Source organism: Scatophagus argus, chromosome 21 (genome assembly GCF_020382885.2).
Source record: "Scatophagus argus isolate fScaArg1 chromosome 21, fScaArg1.pri, whole genome shotgun sequence".
NCBI classification, from domain to species: Eukaryota; Metazoa; Chordata; class Actinopteri; family Scatophagidae; genus Scatophagus; species Scatophagus argus.
This window is the reverse complement of record NC_058513.1, coordinates 9,431,926-9,459,920: the sequence shown is the minus strand read 5'-3', so window position 1 is coordinate 9,459,920 and position 27,995 is coordinate 9,431,926. Positions and strand designations below refer to the sequence as shown.

General features: G+C 40.2%; 2 protein-coding genes across 11 annotated transcripts; one reads left to right on the top strand and one right to left on the bottom strand.

Annotated features, from left to right (window-relative positions):
• Positions 1 to 2: 2 nt before the first annotated feature.
• Positions 3 to 20,498, top strand: LOC124052824 (myosin-binding protein C, fast-type-like). Of its 10 annotated transcripts, XM_046377518.1 has the most exons (32): positions 5 to 141; positions 4,571 to 4,588; positions 5,180 to 5,203; positions 6,068 to 6,091; positions 6,228 to 6,248; positions 6,969 to 6,989; positions 11,824 to 11,892; positions 11,990 to 12,138; positions 12,210 to 12,327; positions 12,439 to 12,487; positions 12,693 to 12,749; positions 12,867 to 13,033; positions 13,163 to 13,295; positions 13,885 to 14,009; positions 14,109 to 14,214; positions 14,671 to 14,840; positions 15,171 to 15,336; positions 15,464 to 15,570; positions 15,666 to 15,695; positions 15,798 to 15,940; positions 16,360 to 16,519; positions 16,619 to 16,723; positions 16,879 to 17,067; positions 17,165 to 17,299; positions 17,496 to 17,663; positions 17,870 to 17,958; positions 18,585 to 18,780; positions 18,933 to 19,072; positions 19,281 to 19,440; positions 19,571 to 19,707; positions 19,927 to 20,113; positions 20,349 to 20,498. In XM_046377518.1, the coding sequence occupies exons 1-32, from the start codon at positions 120 to 122 to the stop codon at positions 20,372 to 20,374; spliced, it is 3,411 nt and encodes a 1,136-aa protein (XP_046233474.1). In that variant the 5' UTR covers positions 5 to 119; the 3' UTR covers positions 20,375 to 20,498. The 10 variants fall into 10 exon arrangements, with proteins under 10 accessions (XP_046233483.1, XP_046233474.1, XP_046233477.1 ...); XM_046377521.1 differs by lacking the exon at positions 6,068 to 6,091; XM_046377519.1 differs by lacking the exon at positions 6,969 to 6,989.
• On the bottom strand, positions 17,549 to 27,995 carry LOC124052826 (testicular acid phosphatase homolog). The gene is made up of 13 exons (XM_046377529.1): positions 27,847 to 27,995; positions 27,495 to 27,616; positions 26,483 to 26,578; positions 25,592 to 25,678; positions 24,356 to 24,511; positions 23,985 to 24,083; positions 22,641 to 22,736; positions 22,048 to 22,180; positions 21,700 to 21,782; positions 21,479 to 21,585; positions 21,047 to 21,228; positions 20,679 to 20,831; positions 17,549 to 17,682 (listed from the first exon to the last, which is right to left on the bottom strand). Exons 2-12 carry the CDS (start codon positions 27,582 to 27,584, stop codon positions 20,722 to 20,724), a joined length of 1,239 nt encoding a protein of 412 aa, XP_046233485.1. The 5' UTR covers positions 27,585 to 27,616; positions 27,847 to 27,995; the 3' UTR covers positions 17,549 to 17,682; positions 20,679 to 20,721.

Sequence of the window (27,995 nt, the reverse complement as noted above, 5' to 3'; positions counted from 1 at the left end):
AGGGTGTGGGTGACTTGAGTGCCAGGAGAGCCTTGAATAACAGAGAGGGGAGAAATAAAAGGAATAAGCACCACAAGCCCTCAGTCTTCCAGCAGCAAAGAGAAGACACAGGAATAACCATGCCTGAGCCAGTCCCTGCAGGTATGCAGATACGTTTTGTGAAGCCATAATTCATTGGAATTAGTCTGGAGATTTGAGTTTCAGTGTTGATGTTGATGATTTGCCTGGTTTGTTTGAAGGTTTTAGTGAGGTATATTTGCCTCTAAAGATACATACTACTTTATATCTGATGATGTTGCAGGAATTGATGTATTGTTGAACACGTCATTTTCTGATATTTTTGAGAATTATTGTATTTTAGTATATGTCTAAGATCAGTTAATATTAATGCACCTATATTATGCATGGTCTGTGACAAAAAAGAATAAGGTTGATGATAGGATGAAATATATATTTACATATATATAAATTATTTAGATATATATATATATATGAGTGTCTGGGGAGGAGAATGATGTCTGCTGTTATGGTATGAAACACAAACAGGACAAAACCTGCTTGACATGAAAGTAGATAAGTTTCACATTCAGTCTGGGGGATTTAGCCCCACGTGACTCAGCTGTAAACTGCCATAAAGTTAACTGAAACCAAACAAATTAACCAAAATGGACCAAACACTTTAAAAAAAACAATTGCCAAGTGTCACTTAAATTGCATTTATTGCGTTTCATAAAGAGGAGCATTTTGCCTCCTCGTTGTTATCTGTTCATGTACAATATTTGAAAGGCCATAAATAATCACAAACCCAGCTGCTATGACATCATTGGGGTCAGTATGTTACCGACATCAGCCGAGAGATCACAATCTTGTTGACTAAAAGGAACAGCTTCCAACAGTTGTGGTAAAGTAACTACTGCAGGTTAATAGATACATAGTACTGCAGCTATATTTGTACACCGGCTGCACTGTATGGCTGCGCCTGCTTATGTTTCATGTGCTGTAGTTAAAAAGAGAACATTGCATCACTGTTTCTTACATTTCATCCTTCGTTTTTTTTCTTTTTCTTTTCTTTTTTTTCTTCTTTTGGCGTGAGTCAACATCAGTAGGCCAACGTAAACAACAACCCTGACCCTGAAACTCATCTTTACAGAAATGTGTCAAACAGAAATGCAATATTAATAATAAAAAAATCAAATAAGTTGTTCATACTCATTATTTAAGATTAAAAAAAAAAATCTTCAAAGCTGTCTGCTGTCTGTCCAATACACTTTTCTCTTATAAAACTGGCATCCGCGGGCGAATGCTATTTCCCCATAAATAGTGGTACATTGTCCTTTACTTTTGTGGAGCCATCCATCCTCCACTTAGAACCTGCATGGCACTAAATCATCGAACTGACAGAAAGCTGAGATAAGAGACTGTCATAGCAGATGAGTCAGTTAGAGGAGATGAGTTTTACAGGCCAACATTGTGGGCAGAGTGTTGAGCCCTTCAAGCACCTTCATCTAATTTCTACACCGACTGTGCTGTGATAGTGAATGCAATGGGCTTTGCTCGACTTGTTAGCACATTCCTTCTACTTCTACTTTGCATTATTTGAGTCTTTGTCTTTGCATCTGTTCCCAGGCTAATCGTTTTACGCATTTTATTTTACATTTATTTTTATCCCGGAAACACAGCTAGGTGCTTCTCCTAATCACCATATACAGCCACAGATGTTATCCTCGTAATATGGACATGATTCCACTTGGCTTACTGTGTCTGCACCACCCACTGCCTCTGCCATTCCAAGCCAAACTGAACTGCAAAGCTTTGCGTATGGGAGTCAGATAACCTGGTGCTGTTTAATATCTAACTGTGATTTGAAGAAAAATGTGATATTAAACAGAACAGTCATTACAGTTGTCTTACTATTAAAAAAACCCCTTAATTTACAATGTAATCCTACATATTTTACCAAAATGATTTTATTATTAAATTATTTCTGTGTTTATAGATTGGTCGAAAGGTTCTCTGTCGTGCCTCACTAAGCAGCCATATCATGCCCTCAGCTAACAGCTAAAAATACCCCTCAATAACCCCTGACCTTTTCTATTTCCTCATAAGTCCATAGAGTTTCACACTCCAGAGCGTATCAGGTTTTGCTGTAACCCCTTTGCAATCCAAGCTGAGATAAATCATTATGTTATCCTTCATTTTCATCCAGAAAGTTCCCTCATGGTCAGCAGGCCTTATGCTCCCTCCTGAATGTGATCTATCTCACAGTGTAGTCGATCAAGCACATGACAGATTTCCAGTCAGCGGCTGGAAGTGATAGTGTGACTCACGGTCAGCCTTCCTTTCATCATTGTGACCTGCTGAAACCCTATGAGGACGAGTTCAACCAAAACTGCTCTGTGAAGTTTCTCCAATACAAACACCATGACATGAAATGATGAAATGATTCATTTTCTCTGTGAAAAACAAAACAACTAATTTTCTTTAATCGCTCACAAAGACGCAAACTGTCATTAACAGACTGATCGATGGCTCTTTTACTTTTTTAAAACAAAAATGGTGGGTTGAAAAATAGATAAAAAGCAAGTTTCCAACATGTGGAGCGTGAACTCCACACTGATTGAAACTACACACTGCAAATGCCTGTAACCTGATAGAATGATATGATATGACATGTTTGCTTAAAGCAGATACAAATCAACATGCATTAAATTATGTGTTGCTGATAACTCCATAAACCTTGAGACACTCAGAGATCCTCAGAGGTTTGACAAAGTCAGGTCACCCAATATCTTTCTTTATGTCTGAGTCATTACGCACACTATAAATCAAGCTGGCAGTGATAAACATGGAGATGTAAACAAACAGAGGGGTGGAAACCTGCAGTACCTAAACTAACCACAAAAACATGTAGATAGAGAAGCCACAAACACCAGCAGATATCCATACTCATTATGCTTCTGGAAAAAAACTAAAGGGAACTGAAAACTTCTTACTTAGCTGCTTAAGATAAAGTACTAACACCACACTGTATAAATACTCAAGCATGATATAAAATGTTCCTTACTTAATTGTTTGTAAGTATAATCACAAATGTGCCCAGAGTATTAAAAATAAAAGAACTCAGTGTATATAAATTAACTGTGACTGTTACATGTCATACATTATATGATGAGGGAAGGTAAGCAGGGAAGCAGGATTTTACTCTTGTATCTGGTTGAGGAGGCTCTTTTTATCAGTTTTGTAAAGCCCTGCAGCTAATTCCACTTCCAGATATACAGTATATTTTGCTATATAAAGCTTGTTTACATACACTGTTATCAACAAAAAGAAAATGAAATGTTGCCTATAAGGAAACAATTTTTTTTTAAAAATCCACTCAACAAGCATAGCTTCTAATTATATATTATCTACCACACAGCTTTTCCAGTATATGAAAGCACAGAGAGTCTCTGAGGGAAACATTTAAACTGTGAGGAGCAGCTGTTCAGAAGTTCATTACCCCGCTTTATCGCAAACTTGTTGAAGATGATCAAGATTCTTACCCCAAGTGGATTGACTTAGCAGATGCTGAGGCAGATTTACGCTCAACGCAGGTGCTCTCACAGGGTGTATGAAGTGTTTACATCAAAGTGTGTGTAATGTGTACCATTTGAAAATGTTCTCTTTTTGTACTGACAAAGTAACACGTTTATATTCTTTTGTTACTTTGAGCGCAGACACATACTTTATGTGTTATGTAAGAAGCCATATGGGAGGTGAACACAGATGCAGTTGTAACATTAAATGCAATGCTAATAAGACACCACCTGTTTGCATGAACATTCAGGTTAGCCCAGTCTGTCTGTACTAGTGTATGTAAATGCACTAAATGCACAGAACAAGGAAGACAGATAATCCTGATTATAACTTCTCCTTGCCAAGTGAATACAATGTAACTTCACCTATTTCACGGAGAAGTTTACTACAGGCTCGAGGTGAACAGTAAAGCCAGCAAGGTCAAGCTGCTCTGACTATTCAAGGAAACTGTGCTCAACTTAAGAGAACGTGGCACAACTTCAGGAGGGTCATAAGACACCGTCCCTGGCCTTTAGCAGCTACTGCAGTGACCCCTGGAGAGACACTCGATGACTTAGGGTATATTTTATGCCTCTATTTTGGTTGAGAATTTCTTTTAAGCAGAATTGGCCCTTGACAATTGCACCCACAGTGCTCCTCACTCAAAACAAGTTGACTGTCTGTCAACCGCTGAAGCTCCAGTTGTACCAAAGAAACGTGTCTTTCCAATCCAAAGAAAAATGGTGTTGCAGATTTCAACACTATCAGTTTCAAAGATTGGTGCCAAAGGTTATGCAGCTTATTAGAAATTTCAGAGGAGGCCATTTCCATAGAATGCATCCTCTAACCAACTGGGTAGTATTTTAGATTTATGGTCCAAGATCACACCAAGATACACACTACTGAATTGTTGGGATTTTTTTTTCATAATTTTTTTCATAATTGTTCATTGTGTATAAATACAATATGTGATGCACGTTTCTGATCGTCTTCTCGTTCTGTTTCTTTTTCTCAGCTAAACCAGAGGGCGAGGGTAAGTCAGCTGCTCCACTACATTTTCCTACTGACCTTTTGAGTGTCTTACATTATCACACAGTGACTTGATTATAGCTCTCCCATTTTCACTTTTGCCCACATATCATGTCAACTGCCTGTGTCAAGCACACAGCATACCTCTGAGGGTATCACCAATATTCTTTATTTATGAACCTCATTTTTTTCTCAAGAAGGCATCTTTGTTTTATTCATTTATGTTGGCATGGGATGTATATGTTCTGTATTTTTGCCTCCAGGCATCTCTTACTCAAAGAAATTATTTTATATTATATGGTATATTAGTTAACCACATTATCAGATTACTTGAGATGTTTACCCAACTGACTTCTAATCATGCTTTGGTTTATATATATATATATATATATATATATATATATATATATATATATATATATATATATATATATTCAAATGCGATTGTGTGATGATGGTGTGAGTTTTATGTGTTACCCACTGATAAAAACCTATTAGCTCAGCTGTTGTAGTGTGTCAACCAAATGTTTTCCAATGGGGCTCCCATGGTATTACTTTTCATTCACTGAGTCTAACAAAAATCCCCTAATTATAGCCCCAGTGGAGCCAACTGAAGAGGGTGAGAGACAATGATTTTCATTTTCTTTTCTATCTCTTTTTCTTTTTTTGCGACTTTTGTGATTCAACACATTCATCCTGTGTTAATACGTGACATGGAGTGGGCTTGAGTTGAACTGAGTGTTGAAAAATGCATCTGAACTAATCAGTCAGGTTAATTATCTGAATAATACAGAACAAGTGGTTTTGCTATAGATATTAAGCTGAGCAATTACTGAGTCAAGAAGATAGGCCTATAAGTCAATCACATCATATGAGAGAACACGAAGCCGCTGAAGGGGGATAATGCAATTATTATGCCACTTTGATTCAGTGTGTTTCATAGCTAGCCTGCAGCATGCATCACATGTGTTAGCTGAAATTACATCTATGTGTGTGTGGTTTCACATTTTACATCTCTGGTGTATTGTGTGTAACAATCTAGTGTCATAAATCAATGAAGTGAGGTCAAAGAGCATCATGTGAATTCATGTTTTCTTTCCGTTTTCTTGTTGTGTGCTGATGACCAGTCCAATGGGAATGAATTAAATTGTTTCTTTTATTTTGAGTTGTTTAGCATGTTGGACTTTTGCATCGTAGAGACGTGACCCACTTGTATGAAAAGTAGACAAGACAAGCCATCTGTGTGGATTTTAATGTACACTGACTGACTGCAACTGGATGAATTTTCTACTTGTGCAAACCCTGTTCCTCACAGTGACCTTTGTGTTAGATTTCACTGCAGGCATGTCAAGTGTAATCATATATCTGCAACATTTCTTGTTCATGTGTTTCGGTTGTGTTTGTCCAGAGATGTTTTGCCTCTGCTATGGGCCTCATGATCCTTCAGTTGTCTATAACTAACCATGATTTTTATTTGATACAGCTGAACCACATGCAGGAGAAGATGGTACGCACCTCATTGTGTCAGGGAATAATACACACTTTCTGTTAACTTTCTGCTCTGCTTCCTCAGTTATTATTAATGTATTGAATAAGTGTGATGTATAATGGGAAACAAGCTAATTTGCATTCATTTTTCTTAGATCCACTCCCAGCAGACGGAGGTAAGGCAGAATCCTGCACATTGAAATGGCGTCTGTCTATTTAATCCATCTAATGTATTCACGTATGAGTGCATACGTGTGCCCCACTGTGTGAAAATTACAATATCTGCATGACTCTTTTCTGTTTCATTTTCAAAGACTTTTCAGGTTGGTCTCAGGTGACCTGCACAATGTTTCATTAAGTGATTTTGTAGGACACAGAAATAACAAATAACTTTTGAATGAAGTAAAAAAATATATATGCTAATGGTTAAGTCAGTGACTTCTAATGTTGCTGTGACATGGATTACAGGATTATATATTTAAAGTTGAATGGTTTACACTGTTTTTCATCACTGAACTGATATATACATATACTGTACAGTATATGATATGTGTGAACTGTAAAACCTTTTACAGCATGTGCATTATGGTGAGCCTTATGTTTTCCTGGGTAGTTCTAAGTCAAGTACACAAGCACATACTGTATTTTATATTGTGGTGTTGTGTATATTTGTGTTTTGTTTATCTATGTATACATTTATTTTTGCATGCCAAGCAGTTACACCAAACATGTCAAAGAAGAATTCTTCAAATTGTGAATGCAAAGTGAACTGGATTTTGATGGTGCATGGTGCTTACTGGTGTCTGTTGCGACCACACGTCCTTTCTCATGCAACACTGTGCAGCTGCTTCCCAGCTGCTTTTTCTCAGTCAAGTTTGCTTCCTTGTCTGCAACAGATTCAGAAGCTGAAGGGGATGGTAAGAAAAGAGCAACATTTATATTGATGTGTCTGTAGATAAATCAGCCTCAAAAACTACGGTTTGAGTGTTGGTATTATGTGCTAGTCGAGATGTCACATAATATGCGAAGTGTTAAGTGCTCCTGGGTCTTTTTCATTAAATTAAATTATTTTGACTACTTCAATTTGGACTGAAATCACAGCATCAAAAATTCTTACTCTTCAAATGACTTTTGACATTTAATTTGCCGGTTTTCAAAGATGCATTCTTACTTTGGCCTGCACAGCGACTTTTTCATCTCATTGTTGATTCCCTGTTACACTCATCACAATGATCTCAGAGTGTCAGTTAATTAGGTTGCAATATAAATTGTACTGGTCAAAAATCCTCCTCCACTGTAGCAACCCACAGAGCTGCTAGCGAAATCCAAGGTCCAAAATGTAACGGAGGGTGACTCTGCTTGCTTCTGCACTCATATCTTTGAGATCCCATGAAAATCCCTGCTAAACATCTTCCTCATAGCTTGCAGCTTCTCACAACTCATCCAGTAGCTACCTTCAGATTAAGCCACACCTCAGTCCTAGGTCCTTGGCTATGCTATATAATATATATAATAGTTGGCTGAAGTGGATTAATTTATGGTTTAGTGCGTGATGCTGTCCTTGTTTCTTTCACCTGTTGTGTCCTCTACCACTGGCATCTGTTGATACTGCCAGACGCCTAATGGACAAATTATGCTGGTTATGTTCTTTCAGCTATTCATAATTTGTTTTTCCATGTGAAGAGTGCTGTCCAGCCTATGATGCCAGCTCTCTTTCGCCTTTGTCCCTCTGGCAATTTAAACAATGAAAGTGGTAACACAGCTGTGGTTCATGTGTTACAGTCATCACAGAACAATCACAGCTGTTGCTCCTAAAATACCAAGTGTCATCTGATGTGATGAAACCTTTATAGTGACTCCTCAACTTAAACTCAAACAGTGTGGGACTTTTGTCTCGCCCTTCTGGTACTGAGAGTACCATATAAAATACAAAAATTTATCCATTGGTGGTAGGTTTAATCAGCATTGTGTGAACTTATTTAGCAAGGGCTTGAATGTAAAGAACATTTGTGTGTGAACATCTTGCAGTATCATCATGCTGGACTAGGAAACTGCCAGGAGAACTCAACCACTCATGTCACTCAAGATCATCGTCACTGCATTAGAGTCAGTATCTTCAAACAGTAGTTCAATAAGGAGATACAAGTAAATGAAGTATATATAATTGTCCCCTACAACAGATGATATGTGATGATTAAGTCTTGACAGAAAATCTTTGGCACTTAGACTCCACTGGGAGACTTTGTAATCGAGGATCGTCAAGCAGCAGTGAGATAAACGACCCCTCTGAGTTCAGACCCTGGTGTCTGATGTGGCTGATGAATCTTCAAAGACATGGGCGGCGGTGGGGAGGTGGACTAGAGATATAAAACTAATCATATTTAAAAATACAGTCAACAAGATTATAGTCTAACAGTGCAGAATACCTGTGCTATTGTTGTGATTGTGTGACAGGAATGAATGACAGGATGATTTGAAAAATAGATAGATAGATAATATAAGTCAGCATAAGTCAGCTGTCTAAAAATATTATGGTTCTACCACAACTCAGGTTTCATGAATAAAATTTGAGAGCTGTTTCTCATTTGAGGGTCACATTTGCTCTTTCTAGACTGATAAGGAGAAGATTTGATAGAGAAGGGTTATGGAAGCTGAGTCTTCAGGGGGGTAAAAGCTGCTAATTTCTTGTTGTGCCCGTCAAATGTATGTGAAATGTCCTGTAACTGCGGTGCCCCAGGGGGGACACTGACGTTAACAATCTTCCCTTTTTCGCCCTTGGACAGCTGGGTGAGGCTTAACCAGAGTCAGTGGTATCAACTGAGAAACCCTTCAGAAATTCTTCTGTGCAGCGCTGAGGAGAAGACACTGGCTTTTCTCAACCCTTTAAGGTCCCTCTGGTGACTTTACTACGTAGTCTGGTAGGACAGGAGGATGTTCAAATCATCCATCATGGTTGCTCCCTTTTTAGGTTATTTGGCCAGTGTGGCAAGACATAGATGATGGGCTTGCAGAAGAGAGGGAAGAAACTACTGACCCCTACAAAGGGAGTGTGGCTGCCTTGTGTCGCCACAGCCTGGTTGCTATCTTGGGGAGGTTGGCTGCAGAGCTGAAACTTTGCCCTGAAATATGGCCTGCTGAGTGAAGAGATGGGCCAAGCAGCCGGGGTGAGATCATTAAATGTTAAGTTTAGTTACTGCCCTGAATGTTATCTCCATAAATTCCTTGGGAATGGTTTTCTTAGCATTTATGAGTGCACATCTCATCCTCCTTCTTGCCTGTCACTGAATGGATGACAGAACATCCAAATCCAATTTTAATCATGAGAGCCATCTTATCCAAAGACTAATCTGACATTTATCTTTGTTTTGAGATATCATACTTTTCCCATCAACAGTTTTGGAGAGGAGAGAGGCTTTAGGCATAAGAGGAAGAAGAGAACGGGTACATAGAAAGGCAAAAATGATCATGCTAAATGGTTTTGTCAATGAACTCTGTGAACTTGACCTAGAAACCAGGGTCAGACAAAAACATTGCTTTTTCAGAAGCCTTAATGTCTATGTGACACAAATATTTTGGACCTGATGAAGATCCAAACATCATCTCCTGATGTCTACAATGTGAGTTTGTGAATTTAAGTCTGTCTGTGCTCAAGTTACAAACAATCACAAGGTATGTGCACTGTGCAGAAGCCAACATTTTTACTTTATACTCCATAGCCGCACCCATAGAGTGGGAATTGACACTAAGTTAGCTGCCAGTGTGTCTATTAGAGTGGAATTTCTCTGTGGGAAGTTCTTGTCTTACCAAGGCTGTTTAAAGCCACACCTCATGGGGGTATAGTGGTATTCATCATGAATGTGATGAATGTGATGAATGTGAGAAATGTGATACAAATTATTATTTTCTTAACACACAGATGCTCTAAACAAAAACAAAACAAAAAAATATATGCAAATCTTTTAATTCTATTCTAGTTACACTTCAGTGGTCGAAATAGGTGGCCTGGGAAAAACTAATTGCCTCCGTTGTGACAAGCAGCCTATCAATATCAGTCCAAAAGAAGTATCAAAATAATTTCAGTGTATTCCAAGTTTGGGTATTAAAAGTACTGCAATGTACAGTAATCAACACACCTGATTACTTTCAGTTTTGATAACAGTCATGGTCTTACCTCCACATGTAAAATTCTGTTTGATTGCATTTCACTGTGTGGTGTGTTAATGTAATAATTTTACAGAATAATCATTCTGTAATTGCTGTTGCCTTGTTTTGCACTGACTTATGGTACAGTATAACAGCAATCCGTTATACTTCCATATGTTAAGCGTGGATATTTGTTTTTCCCAGCTGAGGCAAACACTGCAGAGGAGAGTAAGGACAAGCTGGAGGCAGAGTCCTTGACTGCAACTATCTACTGCATGCAGATGTGATGTTATGAAATGCAGATGTATGCATCCCGTGTTGTTATGTGTCAGTGGAACCTCATGCTCAATTTAGCTGTCATATCTCTGAGTGGTTGTCTGATTAAATAATTTGTTACTGCAAGATATAAACTGAGACATGTTTCTGAATTTTAAACAGAGATTAGCACAACATAGTATGACATTATTTAGATGCTGTTACCACATATGAATTGTTTAGTGATTTGCACCTTGAATGTTCAATATTTGATCTTAGAGTTAGATATTCAATATCAAGGTTATGAAGTGCTGATGTAAGGAGGTCAACAGGTGCCCTCACTAGATGTTTTATACGGTCAGAGTCCATTAACGCATTCTTGACCTTCTAACTTGTCATTAATACTTTGTTGAAGCGATTATAGCACTGGAACTTTTGCTTGCCTGAATACATGGAAGATCCACATTGATCTTCTCTTCATGTTTTGTGAGTGGAGATGTACTGGCCAGATGACCTGTGATAACATTGATGTAATTATTTTGCTATTGTGCATACAAGAAAACCAGGATAAGAATTTATAAATCGGAAAAGTGTCTTACACTTTTCTCTGATAAGACTGGGGAAGGCAAAGCTCATCTACTAGAAACAAATGAGAGGAAGCTGTGTTTCTGGACTAAGTTGTTACTCTCTATCACTCAGTTACTCTATTACTCTCCAGTTTTTCAGAACCTTTGACAAAGCAAATAACAGCAGCACAGAAGTATTGCTTGTCATTAATTACAATTCCATCAATCACGAAATCAGAATGATTAGAAGGACGCTTTAGAAATACAGATGGATTAAGACTTCACACATTTCTGATGTTATTGGTCAGGAAAATGCATTGCATTTGTGAAAAGCAATGATTTGTTAGGAAGAATCAAATGTTTGTTATGTAGTTATTTTATGTAGCTTTAACAAAATGCTAATTTATGATCTGGTTGAACATTTTGTATAGTACTGCTAGAGCTGAGCATGAATAGTCAGCGTTGTTTTTGTGTTAGTATGTTGCACATGTTTGCAGAAAATGTTTACTTGTCATAATTTATCTTCTGTCTTTTAGACGTTTTGTGGTTTGCTTTATCATTCAGTCTTTGTCATGTTTCATACTCTATACGTACACAGTCTTTGTGTGCAGGTGAGATTCTGAATTTCAGTGTGTCCTGTTGCACACTGTTGACATTGCAAGTGCTATTCTTGTATGTTCTTTTTCAAGGGTTGTCTTCAATCAATCCTTCAAAAACCCATTTAGTTAGTTAGTTAGTGAAGTGAAATGGTGGAAGTAAGTGAAATAATTTTCCTCCTTCTTTCCAGAGCCTGGATCCACTGAGCTTACTGGGCTCTTTCTGGAGAAGCCACCAGAAAATGTAGTTGCAGTTGCAGGTTAGAAATACAAATGGATGGATAAGTACTTATTAAAACAGACAGGAAACTGTAGTGATAAATAACGTGTAACCTTATTTCATGTTTTGGATGGCAGGAACGGACATTACTTTCATAGCCAAGGTGGACTCAAGCACCCTGACAAGAAAACCCACCATGAAATGGCTGAAGGGCAAGTGGCTGGACCTTGGCAGCAAGGCTGGGAAACATATGCAGTTCAAAGAAACCTATGACAGAAATACGAAGGTGCGTGTTAAACAGTTAAAGTTTCTTTCAGGAATAACTAAGAAGTAATCAGATGATATTCTCTCCCCAAGATCTATACTTACGAAATGAAGATCATCAAAGTGGTCCCTGGAGATGCTGGGGGCTACAGGTGCGAGGTGACGGTAAAAGACAAGTGTGACAGCTCCACCTTCGAGATCTCCGTTGAAGGTGAGTGGAAACAGACTCTGGCCTGTTGAGACTGCCACAGATTCCATACATGTTGATGCTTTGATCTGACCCAGCCTTAATGTGAGCTCTCTGCAACTTCTCTCGTTACAGCTGCACATCAGGAGGAGCATACAGATATTTTGTCTAGCTTCAAGAGAGCGTAAGTGCACTCGGGTTTGTGTTTCTGCAGCCTATGTGGGTGTGTGCAAATACACCAGGGAAAATGCACACGTGAACTATTTATAGTTTTGCGTGAATGTTTATCTTTCAGCACAAGGGATATGTGACAGTAAATCTGATCTGAGAAGTCAGAGGATCTTGGTTACTGTATGCTTTATACTGTATGTCTGTTTCCATGCACACAGGGATGCTGGGGAGGACGAGGGAGACCTGGATTTCAGTGCTCTGCTGAAAGCCACTAAGTAACTGAGTCTTATTTGTTTTGCAAAATTATTAACCATGCAATATGATTGTTTTCTGAAAAAAACAAACAAAAAACTGCCTCTCATATCCCTTTTCTTCCTCTCCTTGACTGACAGGAAGAAGAAGCCTGTAAAAGAGGAACCTGAAATAGATGTGTGGGAATTGCTTAAGAATGCCCACCCAAGCGAGTACGAGAAAATCGCCTTTGAGTATGGCATCACTGACCTGAGGGGCATGCTGAAACGTCTGAAAAAGATGAAGGTCGAGCCCAAGCATAGCGAGGGTAAGTTGCATCAAGCACGAGTTGAAGTGGGTGTGGGGGCTGACAAGAGGAAGTGTATCACGAAACTGGAGACATGAAATAAGATGAAGCTGATGAGTTGCTAATTTTTCATTTTTCTCTTTCTGTCAGCTTTCCTGACTAAGCTTGAATCTTGCTACTCAGTGGAAAAAGGCAAGAAAATCGTCCTGAAGTGTGAGGTGGTTGATCCCAACGTCCAAGTCAAATGGTTGAAGAACGGCCAGGAAATCAAATCCTCAGCCAGGTACATGTTTAAAATCACAAACACATGCATGCACGCATGCACACACATTAACACACACCACTTACTGTTAATTCACATAGACTGTTGTTAGTGCCTTTTTTCGATGCGCTGTATCATATTAATCATCACGCTCAGATGGACTGGATGGGCAGTGTTTTAAAAAAAAACAAAGCTAAAATTAGCTGTGCCACAAAGTCATATTCTGAAATGATGTCGCTATCAACACGTTTTATTTTCAGACGGTCATAAGGAGCCTCCAAGAGGGTGAGGCAAGTGGCACTGCCAAGACGTCTTAGGCCTCGTGTAAACCAATGCAGATACGCCCCTGAGGATAAACACCTCTTGCTCCCTTTCTAAGTTTGAATGTAGAAAAAAATTTTGTGACTCCAGTAATAACTGAGTTGGATAAACTGATTCTGTATGGCAAAAATCCAATATTTTAAAATGACTGACAACATCCCCTTCAAGTCAAATTTCAAATAAAACTTTGAGTGTTTTCAGTATGATTATTTTAAGACATTTGTACCAACTAACTTGATAAGTGAATACTTCACCTCTCTGTTTGACCTTTAATCTGTCAATTCTCAAGGTATGTCATTGAGGCAGTCGGGAACATGAGAACCCTTACCATCAATAAGGCAACCCTGGCTGACGATGCGGCGTATGAATGTGTGGTTGGCGAGGACAAGTGTTTCACCGAGGTGTTTGTCAAAGGTATGGCATCTCTTTTGTTGACAGTAACTGATAGTTTTTAATTATTGTGAATTTGTAAACCTCATGACATTTCACAACATCCCTCTCTGCTCTGCCCAGAGCCCCCTGTGACCATCACCAAACTGATGGATGACTATCATGTGGTTGTTGGTGAGAGAGTGGAGTTTGAGATTGAGGTGTCGGAGGAGGGTGCTCACGTCATGTGGTCAGTAGATCTATCATACACGTTTATCTCATAACATATAAGTCAAGCTTTGGGCTTCACAACTTTAGACCATGGCTTTTAAATGCCTATAAAATGTTACATAAAATTATTTTTGTTTCAACTGTGGAAGCTTCTCTTTCACTCAGTTTTAGATTATTATGACACCCTTTGCAGTATATGCATGCTTCAGCTTCCTCTCTAAAATACTTTGATGCAAAGTTCATAACTGACGTGTAGCCTTCTGCTGTGGTACACTTCACTGCACTAATGTTCTTTACGATGCACAGACTTTCACAAGTTCTCACTAATGAATGCAAATTCCATTCATACTTCCCAAAGCATTTTGATTCACTGAATGGTTTAAGTATTAAGTATTACTGTAAATTTTCATAAGACTCAGACTCATTGCTACTATGTATTTGTCTTTAAAATATGCTCTTTTTATATTCTTTCCAGGTTCTTTGAGGATATTGAGCTTCACAAAGACCATGATTCCACAAAATATCGCTTCAAGAAGGATGGAAAGAAGCACACACTTATCATCCAGGAAGCTACACTGGACGACATTGGAATGTACCATGCTTGGACCAATGGGGGGCATACCAAAGGAGAGCTGGAGGTGGAAGGTACCACTGGAAGATGTTATATTCTAATACAGTTTTTATTTCATTTTTGAGTGATGGTGGAGTTTAAAGATTCAGAGTTGTTAATTTGTTTATTTTAGATTAGTTTGTTAAAAAGCAAATACTAATCTATGATGTTAGCATGAGTGGACAGACTTTAATTCATACAGAATATTTCGTCTGTGTTTCCTGTGATTTAAATGCTTTCCACATCTCTTTGCAAACAAACTAAAAGCTCATGGGTGCCGAGATGTTGGCATCCTGAACATTATCCTCTTTCTCTCTCCTGACTGACATGAACTGTTCTTTTGTGGTTTCCAATGTCTTACTCAGAAAAACAGCTGGAGGTGTTGCAGGACATTGCCGATCTGACGGTCAAGGCAACAGATCAGGCTTTGTTCAAATGTGAGGTGTCTGATGATAAGGTCACAGGAAAGTGGTACAAAGATGGAGTGGAGGTCTTGCCAAGTGAACGCATCAAAATGACTCACATTGGAAGGTACAACAACATTTGAACAGATTCAGAAACATCTGAAGGATATTTGTCATGTCTGAGGCTCTAAATATTGTCTTTAATTCATGAGGTAGATGTTTCACTCACGTCACGTCTTTGCTGCTCGTTTCAGGTTTCATCGGCTGATTATTGATGACGTGAAGCCAGAGGATGCTGGAGACTACACGTTTGTTCCTGATGGATACGCCCTGTCTCTTTCTGCCAAACTCAACTTCTTGGGTGAGGAAGACAGTTCAATACAATGGTGCCATCATGGATGCATAAATCTTCAACAACCTGTCTTATATCAACTCATTTTCTTCCTCTCACAATAGAAATTAAGATCGACTATGTGCCTAGACAAGGTAGGTAGCCTCAAATTACCTGCAGTTCATAAAGAATTTTTAACCTTGTGTATAGTTCAAGCCCACATCCACAAACACTTTGTGTTTGATGTTGTTAATCAGATCCCCCAAAGATCCACCTGGACACCACTGGAAGCATGGTCTCCCAAAACACCATCATTGTAGTGGCGGGCAACAAGCTGCGTCTGGATGTGGAGATCACAGGAGAGCCAGCACCCACTGTTGTTTGGTCCAAAGGAGATCAGGTACGGGTCAAGCAAAGGGTCACTATGTAGTGTGCTGCTGTTGAGATTTGACACAACCCACAGGCATTTAGGGTCACAGTGATGCATTGAAATGGCCAATTGGCACATAAATGGCCCTCTCATTGGCTCATGCGCCTCTTCCCCTGAAGCCTTTCTGGTTAGCCAGAGTGCCAGCTTTGCTCACGGTAGAGGCGCCCCTCTGTAGTTTTCACCCCTCTGCCTCAGAGAGTGTTTGCAGAGCCCTGGCTTGCTACATCAAATTTTGGTCTTTGTCAAGCATTGACCCATTTTTGTTAGCACTCCTTGACCCAGCTGATGAAATTGTGGATTGCCAGGATTTTTATTATTTTAAACTGTGGCAGTTTGAATTACTGGTGATTCTTCATGGTGCTTAAACGCTGCAATTTCCTGTTTACTAGCCAATTTCAAACAGTGAAGGACGTGTAAGGGTGGAGTCAAAGAAAGACCTGAGCTGCTTCGTCATAGAGGGGGCAGAGAGGGAGGACGAGGGAAACTACACCATCTGTGTTACCAACCCTGCCGGAGAGGACAAGGCTGTTCTGTTTATCAAGATTGTGGGTATGTGAAGGTCTTAGTGTAATGTTAATGGCATGTAGTTACAATTCACCACTTTTATCTACTGTGTTTTAAACTTTTCTGATGTATTTTATATTTTAGATGTCCCTGACCCTCCCGAGCACGTGAAATGCACATCAGTGGGAGAGGACTGTGCCACCATCACTTGGGAGCCTCCCAAATTTGATGGCGGTGCTCCACTTAAAGGTTAAGTATGGTTATATTCCATGGGCTGGGTATGTCTCATATTAATTTAATTTCCAGGGTTACTGTGTGTGTGTGTGTTGAGTGATGTATTATAATTGTGCCTATTTTTCTGCTTTCCTCTCTCTCTCTCTTTTTTTTTTTTTTTACCTCATCAGGTTATCTCATGGAGAGGAAGAAGAAAGGCTCCTCCAGATGGACAAAGCTCAACTTTGATGTATATGAATCGACCACATATGAGGCTAAGAGAATGATTGAGGGTATTCTGTATGAGATGAGGGTGTATGCTGTCAACAGCATTGGCATGTCTCAGCCAAGTCTCAACTCCAAGCCCTTCATGCCTATTGGTACGTGTCACCGCCATCTTTACACCATCTTTCTCATCTTCGCTTATCCTCAGTCAACCCAGTGGTTCTCTTAAATCCCTCTTTCTTTTACCCTCAGCCCCTACTAGTGAGCCAACACGTCTGACAGTGCACGATGTGACAGACAGCACATGCAGCCTGAAGTGGCTCGCTCCAGAAAAGATTGGAGCTGGGGGCCTGGATGGCTATGTCATTGAATACTGCAAGGAAGGAGGTGATAAGTCCAGACTTTTTGTTTACAATATAATAATTTCAACATTCAAGGACAATTGAGCAGCATTCTCATAGCAAATACGGTACAGTACAGTACAGGAGGGCAAAAAATATAACCTGAATGGTAGAAACATAAAAATGTAAAACTCAAATTCCACTCACTGTGATTTACTGCATGTAATTCTCTTTTATTTCAGACACTGAGTGGGTGGTGGCAAACAAGGACCTTTGTGACAGGCAGGGATATGTGGTGCGTGGCCTCCCCGTAGGAGAGAAGATCAACTTTAGGGTGGTGGCAGTAAACATCGCCGGACGCAGTCCTCCTGCTACGCTGTCACAGCCCGTCACCATCCGTGAGATCATGGGTGAGTCAGCCAGGTTTAGCTGTGAACAGACGTGAGCCAAAGCGTACATGTAAACATGTGTAATGGATTATATGTCATATTCAGTTATGGGATTTTATCATTTAGAGTTAGCTACATTTTAAGTACTTGTTATGGTTTATATAAACAGATGCCTAACACCATTATGATATAAATGAAGTGTTTTATCCTGTCTTTTCCTGTTTTAGAACATCCTAAGATCCGCCTCCCTCGTGACCTGAGAACAAAGTACATCAGGAAAGTAGGAGACAAGATCAACCTGACCATCCCCTTCCAGGTTAGGAACAGACCTCTGCTAAGGTTTTAAAAGGCTTTGTTAATGTGTACTAAAATACATAATAATATAATAAATACCAAGAGAAAACTCCAGAGAAAAATGATGTGTAGGGCAGCAAAACGTCCTTCTCTGGCAATAAAACTGGAGTGCACCATTATATTTGCAGTTGGTGGAAGGTCTTGTAACTGTGCTGTGAATAAAGTCACAACTCACTGAGTCGGAAGAACATTTGGGGATTTGGGAGTGAGAGACTAGAACAAATAAAGGCACTATATTGTATTTTTAAGGGTTAACTCCATTACATTTAGACATAAAAGTCCGTTTACAGGTGTTTGGGAGTGCTAGTTCAGGTGTTCAGAACTCCTTTCACATTTAATAAAAAAGATTATGTCTTGTTCTACCACATCATTTTTCCTCCTTTTTTTTTCAAACATTGTTCTTCATTGTAAGGTGCCTTTTCATAGCCCAACTTACTTTAGTGAGAGACACTCCGAGAGTTCACTTTCCTGTTTGTAGCCTGCAACAGACATGGTAGCTATGTTTCTATTTAGGATGTCGAAAGTTTCATCGACCACTTAAAAACAGGAGACTGGTTTATTTTGTACCATTATTTTTGTGTCTGAAAGGGTAAGCCACGTCCTGTCGCAACCTGGTACAAGGATGGCCAACCCATTGACCCCAAGATGGTCAATGTCCGTAACTCAAATGTGGACAGCATCCTCTTCATCCGCTCAGCAGAGAGAGAACACTCTGGAAAATATGAGCTGGTGCTACAGATTGAGAACATGGAGGACAGAGCCTCCATTGAAATCAGGATTATTGGTAAGAAACATCCACTTATACTTGTGCTGTTAAATCGCTTCTTTATCTGTCAGTGCCAGTGAGAACTATTGAGGAAATCATTCTATGAAATTTAGACAATTCAGCCCAGTTTAAGAGCTGAAATGTACTGAATCGTCTTTTAATCCATTCAGAAAGGCCTGGACCTCCTGTGAATGTGAGGGTAACAGACATCTGGGGCTTCAATGCAGCACTGGAGTGGGAGCCCCCCAAGGATGATGGCAACTCTGAAATTACTGGATACACCATCCAAAAGGCAGACATGAAAACTAAGGTGAGAGAGGAAGGAGTGGCACGTCACACTTCAGTCAGTGCAACAGCAACCTGTCAAAATGTCCATTTATGGCCTGCAGGCTCAACAATATTTCTGAGATTACATCCAGCCTGTGTTTGTTGCAGACGCTTGGCTCACTCCCAATTTGTGATTTTCCTGTGTTTCATGAAGTATGACTTTTGTTTTGTTATAACTTTGGTCTCTTCAGGAGTGGTTCACCGTTTATGAGCACAACAGACGAACAAACTGCACAGTTTCCGATTTGATCATGGGCAACGAATACATGTTCCGCATCTACAGTGAAAACCTGTGCGGCCTGAGCGAGGAGCCGCGCCCCAGCAAGAACACAGCTGTCATTGCCAAGACAGGTGTGTGCACAGTACGTGTGCGTGAATTGTGTAGCGTACACTAGCGCTGGAAATAGTATAATGTGTCTCATTTCTGCTCTGATTTATGGAGGCTGACTAAGTTTGCCTGCCCTCCCACACTTCTCCATAGGCCTGGTGTGCAAACAAAACCCCTACAAGGAGAGGGACATGTCCTGCGTGCCCAAGTTTACTCAGCCCCTGGTCGACAGATCCGTGGTGGCCGGTTACAGCACCGCTATCAGCTGTGCAGTCAAAGGCTTCCCCAGGGTAAACATGCATTTTAAAGTAGCCTGTGGAACGTGATTCACAGGCAGAAGCTGCCAGCTCTCATAAATGACTGAAAGCCTGACGTTTTCTGTAAGAGGGACTTGCATGCAGATTTACTTAGTGTAGCCGTTCTTGTCAAAGGTTGTTTAGCAGCAAAACAAAAATAATAATAATATAATTTATTACATTATTTCTTCGTTTGATCTTCACACATTGTAGCCTAAGATTATCTGGATGAAAAACAAGATGATCATTGGGGAGGATCCCAAGTACTTGATGCAGAACAACCAGGGAGTGCTGACCCTCAACATTCGCAAGCCAAGCACCTTTGATGGAGGCAAATACTCATGCATGGCTGTCAATGACCTGGGCAAGGACGAAGTGGAGTGCAAGCTGGATGTCCGAGGTAAAGGAGGGGTACTGAATACAGACCTAAATTGGATTCTCAGATTTGATTGTGATATGCACTCAAAACTGAAAGCTCACTGTGTTTTTGACAATAACTGCACAGAAATAGTTGAATGTGGATCTGAAGAATCTAGTTATTCTTACCTAAGTATTTTACAACACAGTACTTGCCTTTACATTTGAGCTTGTTTTGACAAAACCTAACACACATTATCTGTCCTGCTGTCCCACAGTTGCCATAGAGCCGGAAAAGAAGTGAGAAACTGAACAGCAGAGACTGTGAAATGATATGAACCAAAGAGTGGATGAACAGTGAATGTTAGTATTTAGAATCTACACTGTCAAGAGTGAATCAAATAAAATTCATTCATGCCTGATATGAATGTTTGTGCATTTTGGATATATTTTATTTCTGCGTTAAATATTTTCATAGCTCTTCATTTACATGCTGTGTTTTCTTGAGGCCACACAACAGCTTGCAGACCCCATTACACTCACCCAATCAGGATCTAAAATATTAGAATGCATGGCATATTAGAGCTGTTTCCACAGCTTAGAAGCACCTTTTTTTATTTTTGGCACACGTATGACAGTTGTCTGTCGGTGCTACACCTCCCTGGAGTAGTGTGCCCTCCTCCTGTGGATTGCAACTCCTATGCTGAACAACAGCGCCACCGCCAGGAGACCTACAGTCACTGCAAGGGCTGTTACAACACCTGTGGGAGACAACGATCCTGTTTAGGTACATGTGAACATGGAGCACTTATGTTCTTGATAAGCAGAGTCTGTACCGAAACGCCCCACAGTGGTCTGCAAAGTGACTATAGGAATGAACATATTGCAGTGAAACCTTAATGATGCCTGTGTGGAAACAGAAGCATAAAGACATGACTGCAAGCATGAGAATAGTATAAAACATCTACTTTTTCACCTGTGCTCGGCCATTTTGTCCTGAATCCACACTCAGCCTCCCAGTCCTCTGCCAACACATCCCGCACCAGCTCAGTGAACATGGGCAAAGGGCACGGGTTCAACCCATTGCATCCTGGCACAGGGTTTGGGTAGGGGTCATGCCAGGAGCCATTGCGGTAATACAGCTCCAGAGAATAGGAACTGGGGATTTAGTAGGATTAACACAATGAGATGACACACAGCTATGGTAAGTGCTTTGCAAATGGTTCTGTATCATGTGCTAATTTGGCTATTGCAGTCCTGAGTGGCGGCCAGATTTTTGTCGAATTGACAAGGAAAACAAACATGTTCTCCAGTGGTTGAATCCAATTACTCAAAATGCGTGTTTGGACCATCTGACTGTAATTTAATATGCAGAGAAAAGAGGTGATGTTAAACAGGGCGTCATTACCCATCATACTCCTGGTAGAACTCAAAGAGCTGACAGGCGGCGTAGGGAGGAAGAATGCCGTTGTACACGTCCAGAGCCGCCTGGAGCGTGATGAGTGTGGAGTCATGCTGGAATGAGAAACAAACATCACAGTAATAATATACAAAGAGGCGAGGAGATGCAAAACTGCACTTTGTACACTAGATAAGAAATGCGTGTATTCACCTAAACTTTGAACTTACAGCTGAGTACATAATGAATTTGAGAGTGCTCCCTTGCTCCACAGCCTTGGAGAAATTCCTCAGGATGGCGTTCAGGAGGACCCCTGATAAATTAGCACATCAGTGTCAACAGTGCAAATGAAATTTTCCCAGACACCAACACAATCCGTTTGACCTTATTGAGCATCTTGTCTTAGCGCTGTAATCATCTTTGTCCCATTAGCTCATATGTGCTAATGTGCTTGTGGGAAACCCGACCCAGAGCTCTACACTGTCTGAGGCGTAAACAAAGCCAGGGCCAGCAGACATAACAGAAGATACAGTGAGCTTTTCAGCTTTAAATAAATTGTCTCTAATGTGAATCCTCACCTCCCGAGAGCCTGGCCTTCTCTTTTCTCTTGTGACTGAGGATGCTGTACATGACCTCAAATGATGCAACTCTCCTCAGGGTGTGCAGAACATCTTGGGTGGCCCAGCGTGGGAGAGTCAAGTTATGGATCCTCTGCACAAGAAAATAACGTTCATCCCCCTACATGAAGCTAATAATCACATTACACAGCACACAGATTGTAACAAAGGGGTTTAAATGGCTGTATTTCATCGTTTCTATTATCCCGGCTATTTTTAGCTCCGGTCTGAAGATAACAGATGCTCATTTTGCAAGTGTGAATGAGGGTATTCAACCTGGCCTAGAATCCAACCATCTCATAATGCTTTAATTATCATTTCAATATGTTGTCCTATTCATGTCTTACTGTATGTATAAAAATTATTTCTCTGCACTCCAACCCCTCCCCATGTTTCTGCAGATGTGTAGAAGAAAACAGATCTCATTTCCCTCACTGTTGTGCAGCTGGTGTTTGTATCAGTAATCAGCATTTGTAAACTGCAGAATACACATACACAAGCTTTTTTGTGTGAACGTGTGTCTACACCCTCGCTGGGAAATGCTGAAAAGTTACCTGACAAGTAAGAGTGTCGTACACCCTCCACATTTTTTTGCCAACCAGTTTGGAGATGGGATAGCCAGTATTATTGGAAAGTTCTTCCACAAAGTACTGTAATGTGAAGAAAAGAGAACATTACATTCAAGCAGTGTATTCAGGTCCTTTACTCTTGTAAAAGTATCAGTACAATTGCCCAAGAGTTATACTAGTTTACAAGTCCTGCATTCAAAATCCTACTTAAGTAAAAGTAGGTAAAGTGGCCCTTGTGACTGATGTATTATTAAATATTACATTATTAGTTTAATACTGATGCATCATTGCACAAGTAATGCAGCATTTTACTGCTGAATATGACCCAAGCTGGGGTTACTGCTTTTTATACAGCTTGATAGTTTACTCTAATGGTCCACATGTTGTTTAATTTTGTGGATTATTATTGTTTATTGCTGTGGCTCTCAAACTTGTTCTCTTCAAGGACCCTTAAACTGACACAAATTGTTTTCCAGGGTCCCAATCTAAGTAGAATTTTGTTTTTAGATAAAACTCACAACCATTGTGTCATTGTGAATGGAATTATTGCAAAAATAAACTAATTGCTCATTTTGCTGGGGACCACCTGAAACCCCCTTGGAGAGTCCTGTAGGTCCCTGGACCCCAATTTTGGAACCACTGGTGATTCAGTGATTGCTATAAATCCAACAGTCACTACAGTAAACATGGCACCATATTGGTTCTTGCATTGGAGTTGCAGGTACGGTGCATCCAGCAGAGGGTGTTAAAATTCAGTGCTGGAGGCCATGTCCTCATCTCAAACACCACCTTAATAGGCAGCACATGGGACTCAGTTTAATTAAAACATTTTCATTGTAATTCTTAATCTAATTCAATCCAACAGTTAATTAGTGTCTCTGAGAATGTGAGAGAAATTGCACTGTGCAGCTTTTTCTAGGCACTGGAGTCACCGTGCCTGAGAAAATCACTGAGAGGACATGATGTCTACAGCATAACTAACACGTCCACTGGAGGTGCTGATCACGTTGGCACCAGCACTCTGCACCAAAATGTGCATTTCACAATGTTTGTTAATTTACAATTCACGGCATGGGCTAGCAGAAAAGAAGCAGCTGAGGTGAGGAAGAGTATTATTCACAGCAATTTTGATTATATAATGCTGATGATTAAAAAAACAACAGCATTATAAACAAGTTTTTAGTATATAACAGGCACATGACTCATGGAAAAATAATGTTCAACACCAAGCGAACTGTGAGTGGAACATTCACATCAGTGAACAGATGCTGAGGATGAGTTACAGTACAGTGTGTTTCAAGAACTGCCTTCTTCTGTGGTTTGTCTCACCTGGTGAGCCCTCAGGAACCTCTGGTAGGGCTCACTCTCAAAGGTCTCCGTCATTAGTGTTCTGAACTTTGGGCAGTCTTTGCCTGGAGACTTCAACAGCTTGAATGAATCAAAAACAACAGCACAACATCAGTGGAAATAATGCACATTCACTGCAGTTACCGCAAGTCTTCTGGGCACCATTATATATTCATTTCACACTTTAAATCAGTAGGGAATTTCAGCATGGCCAGTTCACAGCTGAAGTGAACACAGACATCAAGATGAAGCTACAGGAAGAGAGAGAGACTCAAATTAACTTCTACAAGTTTCTGTTCAGCTGTGTATGGCTGCTGCATGAAAGAAAATATTTATGTGGCTCGGCAGCCTACCTTGTCCTGGGCCCTGGGGATGGTGTGCACAGGAATAGGCCTCCACTGTAACTGGGGCACGATGGGAGCTGGGCGTCTGGTTGGGAGGAACATCCCAGCAAGGCAGGCCTGGGCACTCATCAGAGTGCGGTCATAGTCAGTGCTCCGCACATATAGCTGTTGGAAACATGGTATCAAAATGTTTGCATGCGGTACTAGGACTGCAGTGATATCAGTGCTTATTCCAAATGAGACACTCAGGATTAGTTGCACTTTATAGAAAGTGGAAATGTACTTGGAAACTTAAAAAGAATTGCATTTGCATTTGCACAGACTTCTGTTTCTATTTTTATTTAATAAAGATGCAAAATAAATGCACCCTGCATAGCAGCAGTGGTTCATGAGTGAGCTGTATTTATCACAAGTCAACTGAGGTATTCCCTTAACATGAAGAGGAGGAGAGTCAGAAGAGATCCAAAAGGATGAGAGAAGGAGGGGGAAAAGATCCTTCTTACTGTGATCTCTTCTGACATCAGCCTTCGCTCGTCTATATCTCTCTGTCACCCTGTGTCAGGTTTTTGCACCCAGTAAATCACGCTGATAAGGTTGGATGTTCCTGTGATGCTGAGAACGTTTCTTTTTTTCCCCCTCCTTTTGTCAAATTAAAACAGACATGGCAGCGCAGGGAAAGGTACGGTGCAGGTTGACTGAGACTTGGGCAACAAATCACCAGTGACAGGTAGTGAAAAGAATTGTTGTTTTTGAGGTAATTGTGTGTTATTTAAGAGAGGGAGAAGACAAGGGTGGAGAGACTGGGGGGAGGGGTAAGAGACAGAGAAGGAGAAAAAAGGATGACCGTAGTGCAAAAAAAAGAAAACAGGAAAAGGAAATCACATCTTCATAATGACAGTGTGCTGAGCATGCAGCCTAAGGGCACACTGAACCAACATGCATGCTGCCAACTGTACTGTACATGGAGCCCAGGGGCAAGATTACCCCACATGTTATAGCGTATTACAAGGCCATGACAGTGAAATCACTGATATGAGTCATGCTCATTAACTGTGTTGTTACAGCCATTAGAGATGGTGACTGGCCACACATGAGCTTAATTTCACATGTTGGAGCAAGGACACGCATGGCAATGGCATTAGGTGACACTGAAGCACATGGTTCTCACAGGGTGCTGGTCTGCTAACCAGGGCAGAAACAGATAATCACATACACATACTCACATGCATACACAAATACACCAACCTCTCTGCTGTTGTAGTCCTCACTGAGAAAGCTCCCATAGCGGCTCCTTAGAAACCTGCCCAGCTCGAACTGCTGTTTCATGCCCAGCTGAAAGGAAAATTGCCAGTGCTGTTCATTTTTGTCAAATCTGACCTTTTTGCTGAAGATTTGGCAGATTTAAGGTCAAATTCAACATATTTACATAAAATAACAAATTTCATCCCTTCTACATGGCCTCCTTGAGCCAGAAATAATGAGTTGACTCACTGTAAACTGGCTATTTGCCTGAGAGCAGAACAATGTCACAGTGTGAAGAAATGCAATTAAACGTCTACAGCAAGCTTTTCTTCCACCTCGAGACTTAAGTTTATTAGAAACTGATTCTGTGTTGTACATTTTTAAGCTCCTACACTTAAAAATATGCATAGAGATACAAAAGAAGCTTAGACTTACACCTTGATTGTAGCTACTTAACTCTGTAAATGCCCTGCTGTAAGTGAATTTCTTGTCAAATTTGATATGATGTTTTATTTTTATTTTATCTTTTTTAGATTATAGACTAATAAGTGCAGTGCATCAACCCAGTTCATGCTGGAATAGGCTCCTGTACGGTGGCCCTGAGGTCAAAACATATCAACACTGGAGAAACATGAAAATAAAACAAATTTTCAGTGTTGTGTCTTTTGTTTTGTGTTTTCTCTGGTGTCGTTGAGTTTTGTGAAATGTTTCCTCTTTTGTTTTTCTGTTTCATCCAAAGACATGTACTTTGGGGCCACCGTACTACTGTACTACCTTACTTCTATGACTGTGTACAAGGTAAGTGGGTATGGGAAAATGGATAAATGGATAACTGAAACACACACACACACACACACACCACACACACACACACACACACAGAACACCCTGTACCTCAGTCAGTTGTCCGAAGCCCTGAGCCCACACGTCCTCCCCATGAGGATCTCTGGGATACGACTCAATTGGCGATCGATCTCCGTGTCTGAACACCTTAAAAGTCATAACAAATTGCGTCACATGGATTCAGACTCCGGACTGCTGTGCCAGCCATTACACTGTGTACTTAAGGGTAAAAAAAAATCCACCCTGAGACAAGTCAGAAATAGAAACCCGTGATCTTGAACACTTCAGTGTGGATTTAAGACACAGAAGAGTCATTCAGGTGAAGTCATCAAGACACAAATGCTGGAGCTGCCCCATTAGAGTTATTAACCCGAGGACTCACTTTCTGAGCAGTGGCATGACACACAGTTTCATTAAAATGGATTATGGACACATGTGATTCACTCCTCTGAAATTTCAAGAAAAAGCAAACCGAGTCAAGTCAACAAAGTCAAAGCTTGCTTTCAGTACACTTAACGTCTTTTATTGATGGAAGACATCTTCCTCGGATTGAACATGAACTGAGCTAAACCATACTAAAGTTTACTCAACTAAAGCAGCATAATTTACTTGAAGCACATTGGAAAAACTTTTCAAAAATTTTGGATTTTCACTTAAATCCTTAAATCATCTTTTTCTTTCTGTTGCTGAACTGTGGTGTATAAAGGAAATATATGCAAGGAGGTTTAAGAACAAAGCAGTCGTGTCTGGGAGAGATATGCTTGACACTGTTGTAGTTTAGGCTCAAAGTAATCCTTTGTGACAAGAATGTGTAAATGTAATAATGCTCACTGAGCAGAAAAATGCAGCATTATCAGCAACAATGTACAGTAATGTCACTCTCATGTGGTCTAAAGGAGCTTACCGATTATCTTAACATTCAGAAATAAATATTGTCAGCAACAAGTGTCCTGCACATGATGACACTGCTGTAAAACATCTTAACATGAAATCACAATTCCATATTTGAAAGTCATCATTATTAACTGGGTACACAAGAAGGAAAAAAACTGGAAAGTCTTACAGCCACGACAAACTTCAGCACCCGACACTCAGTCACGCAGATGCAGCAGAGAACAAACAAACAGCCCAAACTTTTCGGCCACTTCCACATCTTTTTAACTGGTCGATCTCTACCTTCTTCTCCTGCTTACATGAAGAGAAAAAGTCAAGAAAAATGGCCATTAGGAAAGGAATATGATAAATATGTTTTTCAGCCAAGTAAAGGTTGTACATGATGTTTTTATTAGATCAGTCTTATACAGAATACATGCATTATTAATACATGCAATATCACCAACTGTGGAGTGCATGTACAGCAAAATACCTTGCCAAAAAGGATTTAATGGATCATTTAAATGAACATGCACACTTACCTCAGCATACTTGTTCACGCTTTTTGCAGTTTCAGTCGAATGAGTTACAGACAAGTGGACTGCTGTGCATCCCAAATCCTCAGTCATAACCAGATTGACATTAAGTGCATGTTCCAGTACAGGAAGGAGTGTTTTTATAGTCCTTCTAC